The following is an 18,994-nucleotide window of genomic DNA, read 5'->3' on the forward strand; positions in this document are numbered from 1 at the left end:
AAATCACTTTACGCTTCGCTGTCACCAGCGGCAGCACCTTCAAACCCCACACCATCGTACTGTATGTGTCCGCGAAGCTGGGTAGTATAGTGGCCAGAGCGCAAGCGAAACACGCGCCGTGCCGTCACCGTGGAAAGCGCGTAAAAGGGAAAAACATTGGGTTAGCGAGCCTCCCTCCAAAACCCACCACCACAAACGAACAAACACAGAGACACACACGCACACGAAATAAGGCACACACACACATACACGCTGCACCAGCGGAAGGGCTTAGCAGCGGGTCTGTGAAACTCTATTGGCTACGTTTACGGGCAACACGTACACGCGCGCGCAACTCACAAAACACTCAAGGCGAAAGGGGCAACAGCAGCAGCACCAGCAGAGGCACTTCGATGGCTGCAATGCAGTGCTGCAAATGCAGGGGAGGATGTGAATGTGTGTATGATGGGGCTGCAATTGCAACGGTCGAACGGTCTAGCATCACGCGAACCGCGACCGAGTATATTTGGGGATCGACTCTCGGAGGGCTGGCTAATGGATGGACTCGAAGAGCGCGATGATACTTTCAGATCGAGAATGGGGATCGCGAATATTAAATGCACTGAACTGATAGTAGAAGATATAAAGTAGTATCTACATTCGTATCGTATGTTCTCGATAAGAGGGCTGCGCGGTAGTACACGGTATTAGTGGGAAGGTGTGCCTAGAAACTTGGAAAAACCGTAAAACTGTCGCGATACAAATACGACACATACGTCTTCACTGAACGCGCCTCCGAAACTCACTAAAGCTTGAGCACGCGGCGGGTTTTACCGCGAGTACTCCTTAGTATAGCGATGAGCGATCGCTCGAGCTACCACCGCTCTCGCAGAGCGAGCGAGAGTAAGCGCACGCGCGCGCCGTGGATCATTTGTGGAGAGCATTGGCGCGATCGAGGATCGAGAGCGTTGGAGAGCGTGTGGGAATGGATCTTCAATTTTCACGATCACGATCATCTCTTGCTTTACTCATGCAACAACGAGAAAATGCATTCAGCAAGAGAGCAACAGATAACTCTCTGCGCGTTTGACTCTCTGATCTCTGGCATCGCGAACAACGCGCGTTCTCGTGATTCTCCGCAAAAGCTTTTTGAGCTTTTGCTGATCACCGTCGTCGTCGTCGTCGTCGTCGCCGTCGCGATCGCCCGCGCGATCTATAGCGCACCCAACGCAGCGGCGGCGAAGGACGTGAGCAAACATTCTTTCTCGTCATCTTGACCGTGTGCTTCTCGAGCACGGGGAATGGCATTTTCTTCCATCGTACTTGTTACTCTAGAACACGTGAGACAATGGGGTATGGCGTGAGTTTGTATGGTTCATTGAAATAATGTAAATTTCGCTTAAAATTGTAACGCAATGTTTAACATCAATGCCGGAGCAAGTCATCAATGCAGGAACAGTGATCGTGATTCCAGCTGCTTACCACCGAGGTACCTTTTGGTATTGACATTCGCCCCGCTTACACACGAGTGTAACAAGAGAAAATTACTCACCTGAAACGAAAACAGAAAAAGAAAGACGATTAAATTGATGCATGATGCACAATAATCATTTAGAATCGATGAAATTAAGTTTACATTAACACAGCACACTCAGCCAGTGACCAATGGTTAATGATTCTCTGGTGCACTCATACGGAGCGATTAGTTCCAGATTGTCTACCGCGTGAGGAGGCGGGCGTGTCCGACAACAATAACGGGGATCGTGCACGATCAGGATCTAACGTTGCTAGTAGCATGATGTCATTGATACCAGCATGCGACGTCATGTTACAGCATCCTACCGATCATGCCCGGGACCAGATCTCTATTGATCGGCCATCTGCGTAGCGAATGGCGTATCACTCAAGAAAAAAAATATCAAAACAGGAATACCAAACAACTGAAAACTCTTTTTCATGGTTTGCAATGGAATTTGTTGAAAGCATCATTCGCGCAATTAGTAACATTTCCTCAAATCCTGATATTGAGCACAAACTTACTTTTCAAATCAATTTGCATGAACGTTCTATCAAACAACCTCTTGGATTGTGTCGCTCCCAAACCAATTAACAGCTTAAGTATGGAGATATGTAAGCCCTCGTTGAATTGTTTAAAACAACTTTTTTTCCTTGTTCAAAAAGAAGCAGGATGCCGAACAGTATTGAAGCAACTCATTGGCGGGTGCGAATCTTCTCGATCATGTACGAGTTGTGTGAAACAAACTTTATCGTGTACATGAGCGCAGTGTACGCGTGCCAGCCGTCGGTATGGTGGCCCGTCTTTCCAAAATGCTGTTCAAATTCAATCAAACCGTGGCCATATTGATATCCAACAGCACGCGGCGCGGCACTAGGCTGCTGTTTGATTAGAGACTCCCAGTACCGCACCGCGTCTTCGCGTATTCGCCAGATTGTTTGCAGAAGAGCTTCGCGTAACAGGCACCACCCCAAACCCATCGACACACCCGAACCGAAACAGACTGAAGGTATGGGGGATGGGAAGCGAAACGCAACTCACCATAAACCCAAGCGATCTTCCGTTACCTTTTCAATGTCATTTCGGTGCTCGGAATGAGTAATGGCGTGTGAACAGCAACGAGCACGAGCTACGAGTGAGATGCCATGCGCTGCCCGGATTAGGATCGATCAGTCGTATGATGAGCTAGCCAGGCCAGCACACGATTGTTGTTTTTTCTCTGCTTCTCACGGACGGTGTTGTTGCTGTTTTTGAGCGTTCGAGCATATGCTAGTGCACCCGGATCAGCACGACGGCGACCGGTACGCCGGATGAATGAAACTCTAAAATAAATCATGATTTGTTCCCCGGCCCCTCCTCGCACACACACCAAATAACATGACGCATTTCAAATACACAGCACAATAGTGAATTGAAAACGAGAAAAACCACGAAACCTATCCCCCGGTGGTGGTGGTCATTTGTAACCGATCGCTGAATCATCGGACAGGCGCTGTAGGTAGGTTAGTAGCAACAACTATGAAGTATGCAGCTGCAAAACAACTTAAAGGGAAGCAATGCAGCTTAAGCTTGTGCAAGGTGAAGAATGTGGCCTACATTGTGACACGTACGAGCATTCTTTAAATTCGCAGCTCAACACCAACGACGCAACTCGGCCAATGAGCAATGAAAACGAAAATTCCCTCCAGCTCCAACACAAGGGACGGCAGTCATCGATATGACATAAAATGTAAATTGGCGCGTCCCCGCTATCGCTTAATCATAAACATCGCGCCCTCCCGGCTGCCCAATTCTAATTCTATTACGAAGCCACGATTTATGATAAGCCGTTGACCGTGTCCCAAATCGTTTGCTGCTGACTTCATCGAAAGGACTAATTCTCTTCGGTATTGGCGAAATGGCGATCGGACGCCATCAGCGCGTCCCGAATTGTGGCAAAAGTGTGTCAAGAAGTCATCACCTGTTTCTTCATCACCCGGTACCCTTGTGTACCACAATGCCACCGGTTTACAACGCGCTTTCCGGGAACCTGGCAGATCCGAATTCGCAGACGCCATCCAGTGTGAGTGGTTCGGTTTGGCATTGGTAGAGAGCGAGGTAAGAAAGGAGCTAAAATTGCCACAGCTGGTGGGGAAATTTGGGAAACCATCTGGGTCATATATCTAGAGACCTAGACCATTTCTGCGACCATTTGGCGGGTTTGTGGGATTATTATGAAGACGGCATTGTAAATATTCTGTACATCTGTTTTCTATCAGTGGCACACATTAAATTGAGAAGCCTTCGATATTTAAACATCCTATCGTTCATCCGCGGGCTGTGCGTGCAACGGAGAAGTGACATTAACATTGAGCATGAACCGGATTGTCACCATGGCCATTGGTAGAATGACTCTGTAATGATATCATTACGATAATGGGTTTGACATTCATTTAGGCTAGAATTACTTCACTGTTTTGCGCTTGTGAGGGACTCGCGTCGATAACACGAGACTAGAGGGTGTCTCGTAAGAGCTTTGTTTTCTCTAGCGATCGATCTAGCATAATTTTTGCAATTGGCAAATGGAAAAATAGTTAGCAACCGCGCTTTTCACGGTGATGAATGGTGCATAGTAACGATGACATTTGGAAGAAAGCAAATATGCACTTAATATAATGTACTTTTACTTTAATCGCTCCACTGCATTCATTCATTGGTTTAGTTAACCTTAAACAAAGGTGGATTCCGCAGCGCAACAGGATCAATAGGATAGGAACGGTTACAAGGGTATTTCCAATAATGTAAAGATAAAAACCAATAAACACTTCGATTATTGTCTGTCTCGAGGCTGCCAGGTATGTGACGTGTTTTTACTATTTAAACGCTCTTACTTGCGACAGGGCGACAATACAATCGTTTCATGAGACGCCATTCTATGGCGATGTTGTCGATAACGTGACAGCTTCAGCTTATTTTAGAGTTCGATACAATTGCCATTCGATAAAGCTAACCGACACGTTTCGGAAGCATATAATGACGCATATAGGGGATTCACCATCACTTGTTTGTTTGGTTTGGATGATAACTGAGATACCTTGGAACACATAGCCAACCGGTAGACTCAGTTGCGGATAACAGCTGCATAAATGTCTTTAATAAATAGGTAGCATCATAAAAAACAGGAAAAGCCAGGCTATCACAAACAAATCTTCTTTTTTTTGCTTTGCATTTGAAACTACTAGACTCTATTACAAATGTAGAGTATTCTATTACTTAGAGAAATGGTTCACTAACACATGATTGAAACATAAGAAAATGTCGCGTTCCAAGAGAAATGAAAGAAATTTATGAAATAATGCATTGCTACCGGCTTGCGGCAGTGATCGCTGCTCTTTGGAAAACGGATGACAAGATTGATCGATCTACACTACGCGCCCTGGGTGGCTTACATGATGCATTACGAGTTGACAGAAAAGGGCAACAGCCGTCTCCGCGCTCCCGCGATGGACCATTAATGTTTAATTGATCGATCACCTAAGCGATTGATCGTCGCGTTAGGTAGCTGCTACCTACTGTCCATGCTACCGAGCAAACCACCGATGACGGTGTGGTTCAGTGCGATGCACCGTCGTAGCCAACAACCGGAGAGTTTAGCTTCTAGCAGCTCTAGCCTCTCGACGCTTCTGGTAACGTGTAGCAAGTGTTTCGTCTAACCCTGAGACCGAGACACGGAACATTCTGTACGAGAATGGCCGCATTGTTGACAATTGGATGCATTGTTGTTTATACAAACTTTTCAAAAACGTAGCAGCAACAAGAGGGATTAGAATGAAGCTGATGGAGGCGCACTTGTTTGAGATTTGCTGACAGGTGATGATTTGTTGCTGGGGGAGAAGTTTAAGAAAGTTGCATAACCAAGAGGTCATTCGTCGGTTACCGGGCTTATGCAATCGTCGCTTGATCGATTATTAGACTAGCCTAGCAGTCTTGGTAGTGCTGTAACAGAATTGATTAGTCATGTATAAAACCGACAGACAGTAAGGCCTCTGTGAGGATAACATTGATTTCTCGTAGCCGCCGTCAATCGCGTGCGCATATCTTCGATTCCACGAACGATTTCATAGAATTTTTCTTAGAAAATTCATAAACTTTTCACTCGACGGATCAAATTCATACACTGAAAACTCGGTACAAATAACTCATCAAGTACGGATAATCCTACAATATTATCCAAAGTCTTTGCTGCTTTGCCATTAAAGTTTTTTGGCGGCTAGCTTTTAAAGATGTAGGGTGCTGTGAACCTTTAAATCAGCAACAGCAGAAACACATACGTGACAGAAATGAAAATAAATCACCCACGGGAGGGCGACGCTCTAATCAAAAGAACCGGTAGAAGGCAAAAAAAACGGTAGCATCATTCACTGCCTCAATACTCTCGCCGCCACAGTGAGACTCGTTCGAATGATATCCTTCTAGCGATGGCGAAGGACGCTATTCATGCGTCGGAAGAAAAATGAATAATGAGGACCCTCCTCCATTTTCCTCGTTGGCACAGAAGCACGTGCTTTGCCGGAATCTCTCGAGGAATGATATAAAAGATGATGGCAAAAGGCGAAGGGAAAACAACCTTCCCTCCCTCCTTCTGCAGGTAAATCCACCATCGCCAGACAGCGCGGGCAGGTAAGGTCTTTGCCTTCTGTCTGGAAAAGTAGCGTCGTTGCCAACGCCTAACCCCGTGCCCCTGGATTCTCCTGGGGGCAGGTGCCACTGCGAGGATATTGCTCGAAGAACAGAACGAGAAGCAAGATTCCCCAACGTTCACTTTCACGACCGACCGAAGAGTCCTTCGGTGTGTACCTCCGCCACCACCGGTACGATGACTTCGGTGTAATGACATCGTTAGATTATTGGCAGTGGAACTTTGGAGTGCTTATTCCCCACTTCCTCTCCGTACCTTCCTACTGATTCCTGCCCAACGTAGTATTTTGTTTCTTTTATGCCCGGTAGCAATTATGGTCGGCATGAATATACCAGCACTTTCCATAGTGTTCGTCGTGGCACGGTCCACGGCAATCAAGTGCAAAAAGGGATGCTCCACCGATGCATTGAGGTTTCGCAGCCACGTGAAGCACAAAATAAAGTGCCAGCGAGCGTGTGCCACCGGAGTAAATGGAACACGACTTCCGAAGCCTCTGCACAACTGACAGCCATAATATGCTTGCTCTATGGATGGAGGGGGACCAACTTTTCAACTTTTTCCTTCACACTGTACGCTTGGTAATGGCTATTGAATGATGAAGCTACATTTGTTGGAAAGACAAATCACGTTCCAATGAACTGGACTGGATTCACTGCAAAATGATAGAACTCAATGTAATCCTTCAGGAGAGGAAAGTTGTCCTTCCTTTGGAACAATGCTTTAAATGCTTACAGACGTAGCTCCACATACCATCGTCTAGCCTGGAGCAAGTGGTCGTCGCTGTTGGTGGTGCTAAAGCAATTAATCGGAACAATTTATGCTTTCCGACGCGAACCCGATACCTGACGCGAGAGGAAGCTGGCTGCATTCTCTCGCCCCAGCAGCAGAGCGTTTCCAAGGAATTGATTTCAATTAAAATGTTTCTTTTTTCACACGCCGGATGACACTTCGGAGTTCTTGCTCAGCTGGTAGCCGCGGCGTCCTGGGCGTCTTGCTTCTTCCTCTTCCCTTTTCGTTCCCGATTTCTTGGCGCCGGCACGACGGGAAAGTCCATCGCTTAGATAGATGTAGCGATGCCAAGGAGAAGATATTGCACTTTAATCGAACTCAATAAATACGACGAATCGCGGCACCAACTGGAGTGGTCAGAACAGAGAGGCTGAATCGGAAACCCAGTGTACCTGTGCCCTGTTATCTGGTTACGATCGATAGCGTCTGTGCACGACATAAATTCGTTGTCTGGCCTCCCCAGGCCGGCGACCACCACACATCGTGTCTCCATTATTTGCTCGAGGTCATACGCATACATACGCCCCGCGCGATGCAATTCACTTATTGATTTTCCGTTCCCCTAGTGGTCCGGTGGTTGATGCACTCGACGGTATGCAAAGTATGCAACGAAGCTAACTGGTGCAAGTGCATGGGATGATGTGGACGCTTGGCACACCGAGCAGATGATTTATACGGCAAATTGAAAGCACTCACACGGCCTCAGACACTGCCATCAGTAGAATACGGAAGCGGATAAGCCAGCAGTGCATAAGCATTTCAAATTATAACATTCTTCTCTCGATGCCGACATACATCCATCCGTAATTTCGATGGAATGGTCACTATTTCGTATAAATTGATTACTTGCACAGCGTTACCAATGCTGACATACTGCCATGCGCCATATAGAATGGATATAAATTAAAAATGATTTCATAAGCGCTTCATATAGACTATGCATACACACATTAAACGCAAGCCCTTAGCATGGACGACATTCACAATTCGCATTTTACATTCGATCGTTAACTAGTGTGTACAGAAGAGTTGCGTGGTCACAAAATGTCGCTGTAGCTAAAGGGGAGGGCAGTCTAGCACTCGCGAGGACAAAATGCTCTTCGAATTAATTAAAAACAACGTCGAAGGTGAACGATTACGGACGGAAACGAAAATATTGTTTTTATATTGCGCCAGCGTTTGGGCGCCAGCAACGCTTCTATTTATGATAATTTACGTGCATACTCGCCTCGGAGATGTATACTGTTGTGTTTCAGAAAGCATTTTAATTCACTCATGAAGATAGCTAGAGATGCCGCTCACACACGTTGTTCTCAATGTCATGCGGCATAAATGAATAGTTAGCTACCACGGAAATGTGCGAATAGTGCAAACGGTGTTGGGGTTGATGATAAGAGCTTAGAAAACATTCCGAACGACATACAAACGGCATTCCGAAACATAACTTTGTTGGAAAAAGAAATGATAAACCGTGCACGCCAAGTGGTTTGCTACTTTTTAAGTGAACCCAATATCAATCGATGCTCGAGACTTTTGTTTTAGAAGTTTCCACCGAAACTGCACTGTCACGCAATATGTCTTCTAACAAACGGCAAATCATAATAACAGACTGCAAACGTACTACCACCATAACCTCAATCCAGTGTCTGCAGACAGCTTTTGGACGTGGCATGTTCCATTATGTTGGGGATTTTGAGAAGTCCGGAACAGAAAAGAAAACAACAAAAACAAAAAAAATACACGTAAATTTGTATAGGGCCTCTTTCTGGCATAAGCATCGATACCACATCTGGCGACCTCGCGAATCGTTGATCGAAAGCATCGACGAAAGATAGTACCGTTAATGTTGCCGAATCGATCGGTTGTTTGGTCGGTTTTTGGACAGTGAACAGTTCGAAAACGAACGGAAAGACATGGGCACGCCCGTAGACAGAGCACGCGGCACTTTGGCAGAAACAGGTCAAAGGCCTCTGTCTGGGGGCTCTCTCATATCATGGTCTTCTTTTCTTGTTATCCTTTTTATTATTTTCGCTACTCCTAAGCGCCAATGAATCGAACATCAAATCGATTTATATATTATACAGTGCCAATCGATAATGCAGCAGCCAATTCTAGGATCTATAGCATGTGGAATGGCGTCTCAGCAATCCACGATCGGAACGTGATAAAACGAAAACGGAACCTTGCAGAAAAACGAATGCTTACGCAGCGTCTGAGAAAACATGAGAAATGCGACAAATCAAGACATTCATTGTGGTCAACAACAAGTCCATTCTCGTTGCTACCTAGAACTTGTAGAAGAATAAACCGAAATTGAATCATCTCGAGAAGAGATTCCATGGCACATCTCTCCACGTAGCCGAATACCGCTGAGCATACTGAGGTAAAGCAAACAACACATTATCGATTGCCACGTTCCGACGAGAACCACCTCAACGTTCCTTACGGTGGCGCGTGAATGCCGAAACGTGCAACCGATCGCTTACGGGGATGAGACGAATGTTATTCACGTTGCTGCACGTCGCATTGTCAAGAGCAGCACCGTGCGGAAGGTTGAAGCAGTAGTAAGAAGGAACAAACGAAACGTCGTGCAGTCTCGTCGTCAGGAATGTCAGTCCCCGGAACTAATCGAATCTGTTGCGAGCTAGAGAACCGCCCGGCTAGAGAATTCCGCCTAGCAACAAGCGCGCACTTGATGCTCTGTACAGCACCCGTCCCCGTGATCGTTAGCATACATGCCCCGGGCTCGATGTGTTTATGAAGAAACATAATAAACAACCAGAATCCGAACCTAAATGACATCGAGACGGCACACGGCACGTAACATAGCGCGAGTGTAACGGAGATTTAGGGTCAAACAACCGGCGCGATCGATTGATTGGTCGATCACCAAACAAAACATGACCCTGAAAGTACGGCGGCTACGGCGGGAGTGGGCACTGACAAATGCACGCTACGCGAGCAGCATATATGTTGCCCAAAAGCCAAAATTCAAAACAAACACTGTCGTGGGGGTCGAAAATCAACCAGATGCTGATGCTTGCTTTACGTGTGCAAATGTACACAGAGAAGTGACGAAAGATTTAATAAAGCACACTATCGAAGACATTAAAAATGGAAGGTACGGCTTATGGCATCCATCATGAGAAGGACGAAATGGGAGTTTCAAGGGAATGGCACCAACCAAACACAGAATAGAATTTTAAAATCTTCAACAAACGCATCAACTCCTCGGAGTGATTAACATATGGCGATTAGTACAATTCCTTCCGCTTCATTCGTGACAAGACGATAAGCCAATAAACATAAAGTTTCGTAACGTGTACATGGTCAGGACCTGGAGATGTGAGATGACAAAATGGCAAGATGCTGCACCTTGAGAGTTCTTCGAATCATCATCAGCATCATACAAACACACAAATGGGAAAACCCCATTTTGACCACATTCTCCACATCACCCAACTGGGTTGTCAGTCGATGAGCAGCGGCGGGTCACACCGCTGATTGAACTGACCAGTTGACCGACTTCAGGGACGATATACGCCGGGGCGCCAGTTTCACGTGCGCACACCAAACAGACGCTGCCGCTGAAGGTTAACCAAGGTCCGAGGATGTCAAAGGATTGCGGGCACCCCGAGCAAGGCGGTAGTGGCAATCTTCGGAGTCGTTTCGTCATTACACCACACGCCAAGAAAGGGCATATGTCCTTGGCAGTGAAGTGACGCCAGTAGCCTCCCCCGTAGGGTCTCTCTTAACGGTATTCACTCAGGCAATCAGCCAGTTATGACAGCTGATGATTCAATGAAGGAAAAGCAAAACTAAAGGGTTTAGTGTTATGTGAACATTCAATCTTTATAGCCGGTTGAGGGGGCCTGTTGAATTGTGTTCACTCCATTGCTGCTTATGCTAATCTCATTCACATAACCAAATGTTCTAGATATGCAGGAGAGTGTTAATCATGAACGAAACTGCCCCTGGAATTATTGCGAACTCAACTCTGAACGATAGTTAACCGGATCGGTTAAGTTGTTGGGATTTCCCAATTCGATGCCTCGCTTTCGGTACTTTCTTACGCATTCGAGAAACTCCATCCGCGGGTATGAATCAGCAACTCGTGTGATGTTGCGAGGATTACCAGCTGGTTCAAATGAAGAGAGTAAAGTTGTGTGAACGGAGACAGAGAGCGAGAGAAACCATGTATTTGGTCAAGGTGGGGTTTGGTCTCGCAATCTGGTTCGACAATGCTTTTGGGATCGCTCAGAACATTGTGAAGATGCCTATTACTGATCAATTAGCAATGATTTTCTTCTTCTCATCTTATTAAGTACTACCGTGCGATAAAAAAAAGTCGAAAGAGTCGATGAAAAAGTCGACAAACGACGGAATTAACTTTGCCTACATTCAGGAGTTTTGCTGCTCGAATGGGGTGAAGTGCTCGAAAAATTCGAGTTATCCACAACGTTCGAGCCTCCGGATCCCGGAGGCCGGTTTCCAATTCCACTCTTTCCAATTTAACCCTCCACCTTCAACCGCTCTGGCCGAACCCTGTCCTGGGTATCCTGGTTCTGCCTCTGATGTTCCATGGTTCTGTTCTTTTCCCTTTCAGTTCAATCTCACTCATCGGCGGAACGTGCGGGACTGCTCGGTGGCATCAAGCTCGCAGGGCTCCGCATCGGACTACCTCCACTGGGTAATACCGCTCGTTCGTCGTTTCTGTGTCCTGAAGTTGTGATTCGAACTGCAGCTCTAATGTATTGACAATCTCCAAGCCCACATCCGGCGCCACTGTTCGGTCTCGAAGCAGTTCGAAGCGCTGTTCCGGCCCGACGAGCGAGTTCGAGACTTAACGCACTATTATCACAATTACTTCCTACTGCTGGGTTGCAGAATGGGTTCTATGGCAGTTGGAAACGTTTTGATAAAATGTGAAACATCCTAAGCTAACATTAGAGACAGCTGAAATGATGAATCTCATAACATTAGTTTAATAACGAACGAACAAACACATTCAAAGCAACCAATCGCGGGCGTAGTAAGTGGCCGATTGCACGGCATTACCTAACATTTCGTGCACATGTATCTTAGTTTTCCGCTTTCCAACCGGTTGAGCACGAAGGACGTGCTAAGAGGAGGCCAGTAGGCAATATTAATGGCGGCATCGATGCGCGCGCGCGATATGGCGCAGTGACCCATACCATTGGCTTCATTTCGGCAACTTTACGGCTGGCGCCATCCATCGTCAGCATACTAACAAGCCCCTACACTAGAACTCACTTAGTCGAAGCGGACCAACGGAGCAACGGAGCGGAGGTTTGAAAACCGCTTCCACCGAATCTGCAAGCATGGGCCTTATGCTCAGCGGACCATGCCACCACCTGCACCCTCCCATCCGGCGCCGAGCCAGCTCGGAGGGAAGGAAGCAGAGGTTGTGCAAAAACGAGCTATATACCAAACGTTAAAATTGCTATTAGCGACCAGGTGGGTGCAGGATAGTTGTATGTGCGCGTGTGTTATAAATGTTGGACCAACGCTCGCGACAAAGCGACACAGATAATTCGAGGCGGAAGTTGCGAACCGAAACCGTGCCTCTATTTTATGCTTTTTATGCGCTCTTTAAACATGGTAAAGATTTTTGTGGTTTTGCTTTCCTTGAAACCTGGATACGGTTCGCCGGTTCAGGATGCAGTCGAGGTGAGCATTCAATCAGTGCGAATCGTATTGTTGCTTTGACCCATTTTATTAAACCGGTTCACGGGGACAGGTGACACATTGGGTCATTTCGGTTGCTTGTCGGTGCCATATCTTATGTTTCGAAAGAATCAATCAAATGCCGGAGAACGGATTTTTGCAAAGAAGGTTTAAAAACCGTGAATTGGTTTGTGTGTCATATAATTAACAGTTTTTTGGTGCCATTTTTGTACTTTAATAAATATAACTTTAATTTCTATATTGTGTTATCTTTCTGGTAATTTCTGATTGAATTATGCGAAAACATGAACTATTATTGTAGGCAACCCAGTCAGAAACCGTTTATGAAATACTTTTTGAAGTATCTTTTTGGCGTGTTTTTAGTACTGTGATCGTCGATTGGTATTATGTGTTTGCTTACACCATATACCAGAATATATAAAATCTGCTATTGATCATCAGAGTTCTTTTCTGTTATTGCAGCAGAAGTTTCAAAAAATGGGTTTCTTGTCTATACTTCTTGTCTTGTCAACATAAAAAACGATTACTTTCTGTAGCACTTTTCTTAATAATAAAAAATATGCAATGTTTTTCTGCATTACATAACATTTCAGTAAATATTTTCAGTTGCAAAATTATGAGCACTTTATGTTTACTTATACTGCAATAGCAGTTACTATCAAACGCAAAAGTTGGCAACAAGCTAGCAAAATTGTTTTCACTAACAACGCACGAACTAATTCACACCGGTAATAGTTTTCCGGCTTTATTGCGAGTTGCATATTCAACCAGATACGGAAGAGGATCAAAGAAAATCCACCAATATCACAATAGAAAAGAGGGGAGGGAGAGAAAAAGATCTCGAAAAAGATCTACAAACGGTACCCTCGGTGAGTGTGGATTAATCACTTCCATTTAGCACTGTCCACGTCAAATCGGTACAAATCGAACTCATTTCCTGTACCATTCGTGGAACTGTATCAATCCGATTTCCAACGCACCCGACCGCCGCTTCGCTTTCCGCGCACATGAATCGCACGAGCATAAACATACATCTTTCTGTCCCGGAGTTTCCTCCTCCTGCTGCTCTCCACTGCTCGCGTGAGCACCGTGAGGGGATGTCTATTTTCGGGCATAGACCTGTACCATAGTCAGCGCGCGCTCGATTGTTAGCTAGTAGTGCAACGGGACGTTCACCACGTGTTGCAGACACCGCAGTGCGTAGCCGAGAGCGAGAGAATGGATGAAGGTATTCAAAAATAGGTTTTCTCACTGGCTTCGCATTTCCGCAATGGTAGCACGCCGCTGCGTCCATCCCCACTACACGCGGTTCATAACTATGCTCCCCTATGGTGAGTTCGATCGAGAATAGAGCGGACACATCTCTTGGTTTGCATTTCGCATTGGAGCATATTAATGATGCTGGTTGTGGCGTCACCTGCGCTCTTTGCAACAAAGTAACTTACAGCCCCGCGAGGCGAGTTCTAATAAACGTATACACAACAGGACCACTAACCGGACCTGATGAATTTCCGTTAACTAAACCTTCCTGGCGACTAGACGCCAAGATCTCTTTCTCTCTCTCTACCAAACGCAAACGTCTAGCGTTTCTTCCATTTCTAAAGCAGGAGCACCTTGATTTAAGAGAAAACTCACTCACGAGCGGCGAAAGTGAACGCATCCGATGCGCCTGGCATCACGAACCGAGGAGCCGGCACCGCCGTGACGATGTGCCCCTACCAATCTTAAATTATGTTGTACCGCAGTGCGCTCCTCTACGATGATCCGCTCCCTTCCCTTCGTCCAAACATCACTGGACCATCGCGCATCTGATATCACAGATCACCGACCGCGAGACCAAAGGCTCCTGCTGAAAGCCGAATGGCGAATCGAGCTTTCGCTGCACTGCCGCCTTTCACGAGCTCGTGTTGCCGTCGCCGTGCCCGTCGCCACCGCCGCTAATGGCCAGTCATCTTTCGTCTCTCGCATCGCGTGCACGAGAGGAAAGGTGAATGAAATGAAATTTTACTTTAAATTGTAATTTTCACTTTTCCACAGGTCGTTAGCCGAAAGAGCACCACCACCTCCAGCAGCAGTCAAAGCTTTGGTCTCCCGAAGCAAGAGAAAACAGCTCCGAAATGAACAAATACCAGCAAAAAACCAGCAAACACTTGGACCAGCCGGGGGGGGCCTGTTTGAACGCCAAATTACAGCCCCAAAGTGTGGTCCAGTAATTGTGCGACTGGACGTGCCATAATGAATGATCACAATTGGCAACCAAATAGTAATTGCGCTGAAGGTGGTAGTAGATTGATTAAAATTGCTTTATGTCGAGTTGTGCGTTATGCTCCTCAATTGGCATTGATGACACCTTGCTATTTATGCTATTCTAGGGACTATAATGGATGGCTAACCAGTTGCATCTCCGTTGTGTTGCCTTAACTCTCCCCCCTTTTTTCGCTCATTGTCACACGACACAACCTAATAACATGCAATACTACCAACAGATCGCCTTCACTAGATGATTCCATGTGAAAATGCAACCTCGTCAAATTCTTTATCGCGATCGTTACTTGTCCACCGAGGGATGTCTGCCCGGTGCCGGCACGGCAAAGTAATTTCAAACAAAACGGACACAGACCGACCCCGACTGACTGACTGACCGGGGAACTGGGGACGACGATCGTGTGAAACCATTTTCGCATCCTCTAGGGCGTTAGCATATAATCGAAAATTTAATTATTCATGCAAACTAATGTCTTGTCGGTGTTTTGTCCCTGGAAAAAAGCCGGCGAACAGACGCCGACCGATGAGGGCCTTCAACACAATTCCTCCCACAACCTCGTCGTCGTGCCACGTGCCAGAAAGGGGTTGAGAAGACTCTGCTAGGTTCAATCGCGCCCAGTTTGCATCTTCATTCCACCACCAACGGGGAGAGCTGTGGCCGGATGAAGGTGGCATCGTGCTTTGGTCTTAATCTACATTCCGGAAGAAGTTTCAGTTTCATTTCAGCGTTGGCCACCCAGTTCCTACACCGGAATGCGCAATGTGGTATACAGCAGCTGTTGCTCCTGCAACGATGGGCGCATCATGTACCACCATCACAAGCGCATTTTCACTACTTCAAATGCTTTTCTCACTTTTACCGCCACGTCTCGTTTGGACTTCTTCTCTCATGGTAAGCACCACCCTTCAGCCTTCCAGGCATAAGAGTTTCCCTCGTTACATATTTATTTTGTTTTGATGCTACCACCGGTGCACTACAAGAGTGGAAAATACGCAAGTGGAAACTGGCATGTTATTGTGTCGTAGTTTGTGCCCATGTGGACCTTTCTCTCTCTCTCTCTCTCTCTCTCTGTCTCATTCGTCTTTTTTTTCGTTGTTTAAATGTTTCATTTTTTTCGCTTCGCTTGGATCTGAGATACATTTCCAAATCTCTTCTTCATTATCACTCATGCATCCGTGCTGACGGTGTTACGGTGCGGGGCATGAGTTTTCATTCCTCATCATGGATAAACACAGCGTGTGTGTGGCGTGTGATAGAAACAAAGCGGAGCACCGCTTTTTGGTAAACCTTGGAGTCGGATAAAACCAACCACAGCGGACACGGATAGCCGCAAACAGAAAAACACACCGAGATAATCGCTCCCCGCAAGATGATCCGCTCCCGGCTTCAGTCGGTTGCACATCTTTGCGTCAAAGCATGTGAATAATGCTGACCGTTTTTCCGTTTCGGTAGCCCAAGCCCAAGTTCCCTCAGTTTGTCAGTCAATAGTGATGTTGCCCCACTTGCACAGATCTCACACCACAGCACAGGGTTTTCATCATCACAACTGGACCATTCCTCTAGCGTAGTATTGGGAGCGACGAAAGGAGTGGTGCGGCGTGTGCTGTGGCACGTGTGGCAGCGCACATAATTATTAACACAGATGAATTTACCGGGTCGACTCGACACAGGGATGGCTGCATTCCACAGGGATGGAAAGCATCATGCACCGCTGTTGTTGAGGGAAAATTTCGGGCACAATGTTTGAAACGACTTAGCGAAGGCCACACGCTACCATTACGATATTAGATGATGAGCTTTGGAGGTAAACAGTGAAGAAATGAGAAAAAAAACACATTTAAAATGGAGCTAATCAAAGTGATATGCTTGCTTCGATGCGTCGTGGTGCCTCAACGTAAGTTTATCAGAGCGTGATTGATAAATGATTTAAATTCAAATTAAAATTTCTGATTAGCCCCGCAGGCAGATGTGATCACGCTATACTCTCGAGGAAACGAGATGGACACGATTCGTTGGCTTCGATTCGATGAAGGAGGTGACACATTAATGGCCGCGCGCTAAACAGATGAATAATTCATACCCAGCATCGCAGTGAACCGGTGGATTGGTGGATGGAGCTCGAGAGCATTGATCGTTACTGACTGTAAGGCAATCAATTACGATTGTCTACCAGAAGCATAAGGCGGAGGAGCGTCATCGTTATGCACTGCACGACGAGATGGTGCCAGTTTTTATCTCCGATGATAAGGGAAGATGTCGTGAGCCACGAAATTAGGACATTTCATAACGACGTCGTAGTTGGCGGCGGCAGTAGCCTTTCTATGATTTCTCACCCGACATTCGATGGTCCAGATGGTGTTTGATTCGTCAGATATGACACAATTGGCTGCCATCCATGCTGTGTTACACTCCTAACTTTACAAATCGCTTAACCTAGTTTCGAGACAACCATGTTCATAAAGACGAACCACAACCCGACATGGCAGGAGCAGGGGGGAGGCTACAAATAGGCGGACAAACGCAAACAGTTTCGAACGTTCGGTGCAAAGGATTACTTACGGTTCCGCTTCGATGGATTTCAATTTGGCAACGTAGTTTGAAGGAATGTAGCCTTCCTGTCTTGTCTTTTTACTCCGCGCTAGCCACCAATCTCCCTGTGAAAAAAGAGAAAGAAAGCAAAACCAGATAGAATCATTAGAATTAGAAGCATTGACCCAACAAATCCCCCCTTCCTTATGGATGGCGTCGTCGGTTTACGTTTCATTAGGCGCGATATCGATTTTGCACGGCGCGACGGCTACGCAATTAGTGCCAGGCGAGCACCACTAATTGCGCTGAGAGAAACGAAACACGAAAGGTCCATCCCCTCCGCGACTGCGACCCATAATCGAATGTTCGTTGAGTGAAGGATTGACTGATTAGTGGAGGATAGATTCACTAACAGAATGATGTACCGGACCAAACCGCGACCAACCAACAGCTGCTTTCGATGCATCGTCCGTCGTCGCACTATCCGATAATCGGCAAACCGACTACCGACGACGCAGGAACGTCGTGCATGGTGAGAAACTAAATTGAAATCTAATAAGTAACGCCCTGCCCTGCCAACCAGTTGAAGGCGTAAACTATTGGAAACAGGAAATCGTTAGCTAGCGTGTCATGCTCACGAGCGCCGCCCCGGACCCGGACGTCGAACGGAAGTAGCCACTTGACCACAACTACTATCCGTACCTCGTTTACTGTTAACTTGAGCCATTCGTTCGACAAGCAATCTAAAAATGAACCTGACCGCATCACTTTTGCAATGACGACATTTTATTATCTATAATATTTTCCGGTTTAATGAAAGAGGCTCGGGAAAAATCAGGCATCAGGCGGGAAAAATGAATGGAAAAAGGACAACGAAAGCATCAACAACTGGCTGACGTTCACTTCGACAAGACCCCCCCGTTCAACCTGCTGCGAACCTTCGCTAAACTGCAACTTTGAAGCCATTCAACTGAGGCAAAGAACCCGCAACGGCTTATGATCATTCAGCGTCAACCGACCTTGAGCAGTGGTCAGGCAGCACAGGGCATATGCGCTGGGACTTTATCAATCCCGCATGAGCGCATTGCAATGACGTGAGTTGAGTCATAAGAATTGGAATGATATTGTAGCCCCCTGCCAGCTCAACGCTGCTACATGCTGCTCGAATACAGTTATGCACAAAGCAAAACCACTGTGTGACCATTTAAAAATATTTAAATTGTGTAATCAACTATTGAAGAGTTCTATTGCTACTCAAATCTTCCTCTATGCTTATTTATTTTTATTTGTCGTGGCCAAATATCTAGACTAGAGAGGTTAATTAGAATTTTCGGCTGGGACATTATTTCTTATGACTTCTCTCATTTTCTGCCAGCAAAGGGCGACAACTTTTAATGGGTATGGGATACCAAACTACCTGATTTTATCCCTACAATAATATTTTGTTTGATTTTACTGTGCTAATTGATCGTTTACTGATCAAGCGAATTCATAGAACATGATTTTTTCTGGCAAATCATCCAGAATG

The 18,994-nt window shown here is 46.2% G+C and overlaps 1 protein-coding gene across 5 annotated transcripts in view; it reads right to left on the minus strand.

Annotated features, from left to right (window-relative positions):
• Positions 1-18,994, minus strand: part of LOC125957703 (tyrosine-protein kinase Src42A) — a 74,484-nt gene that overhangs the window by 45,226 nt on the left and 10,264 nt on the right. Inside the window, exon 2 of one of the 5 annotated variants that reach the window (XM_049690571.1) lies at positions 17,497-17,591. In XM_049690571.1, coding sequence (XP_049546528.1) covers positions 17,497-17,591 — 95 coding nt within the window. Of the gene's footprint in view, positions 1-322; positions 823-17,496; positions 17,592-18,994 lie in introns of those variants that run through there. The other 4 variants (XM_049690569.1, XM_049690567.1, XM_049690568.1 and 1 more) reach the window with 4 other exon arrangements.

Source organism: Anopheles darlingi, chromosome 3, assembly GCF_943734745.1.
Source record: "Anopheles darlingi chromosome 3, idAnoDarlMG_H_01, whole genome shotgun sequence".
In the NCBI taxonomy this organism is placed as follows: domain Eukaryota; kingdom Metazoa; phylum Arthropoda; class Insecta; order Diptera; family Culicidae; genus Anopheles; species Anopheles darlingi.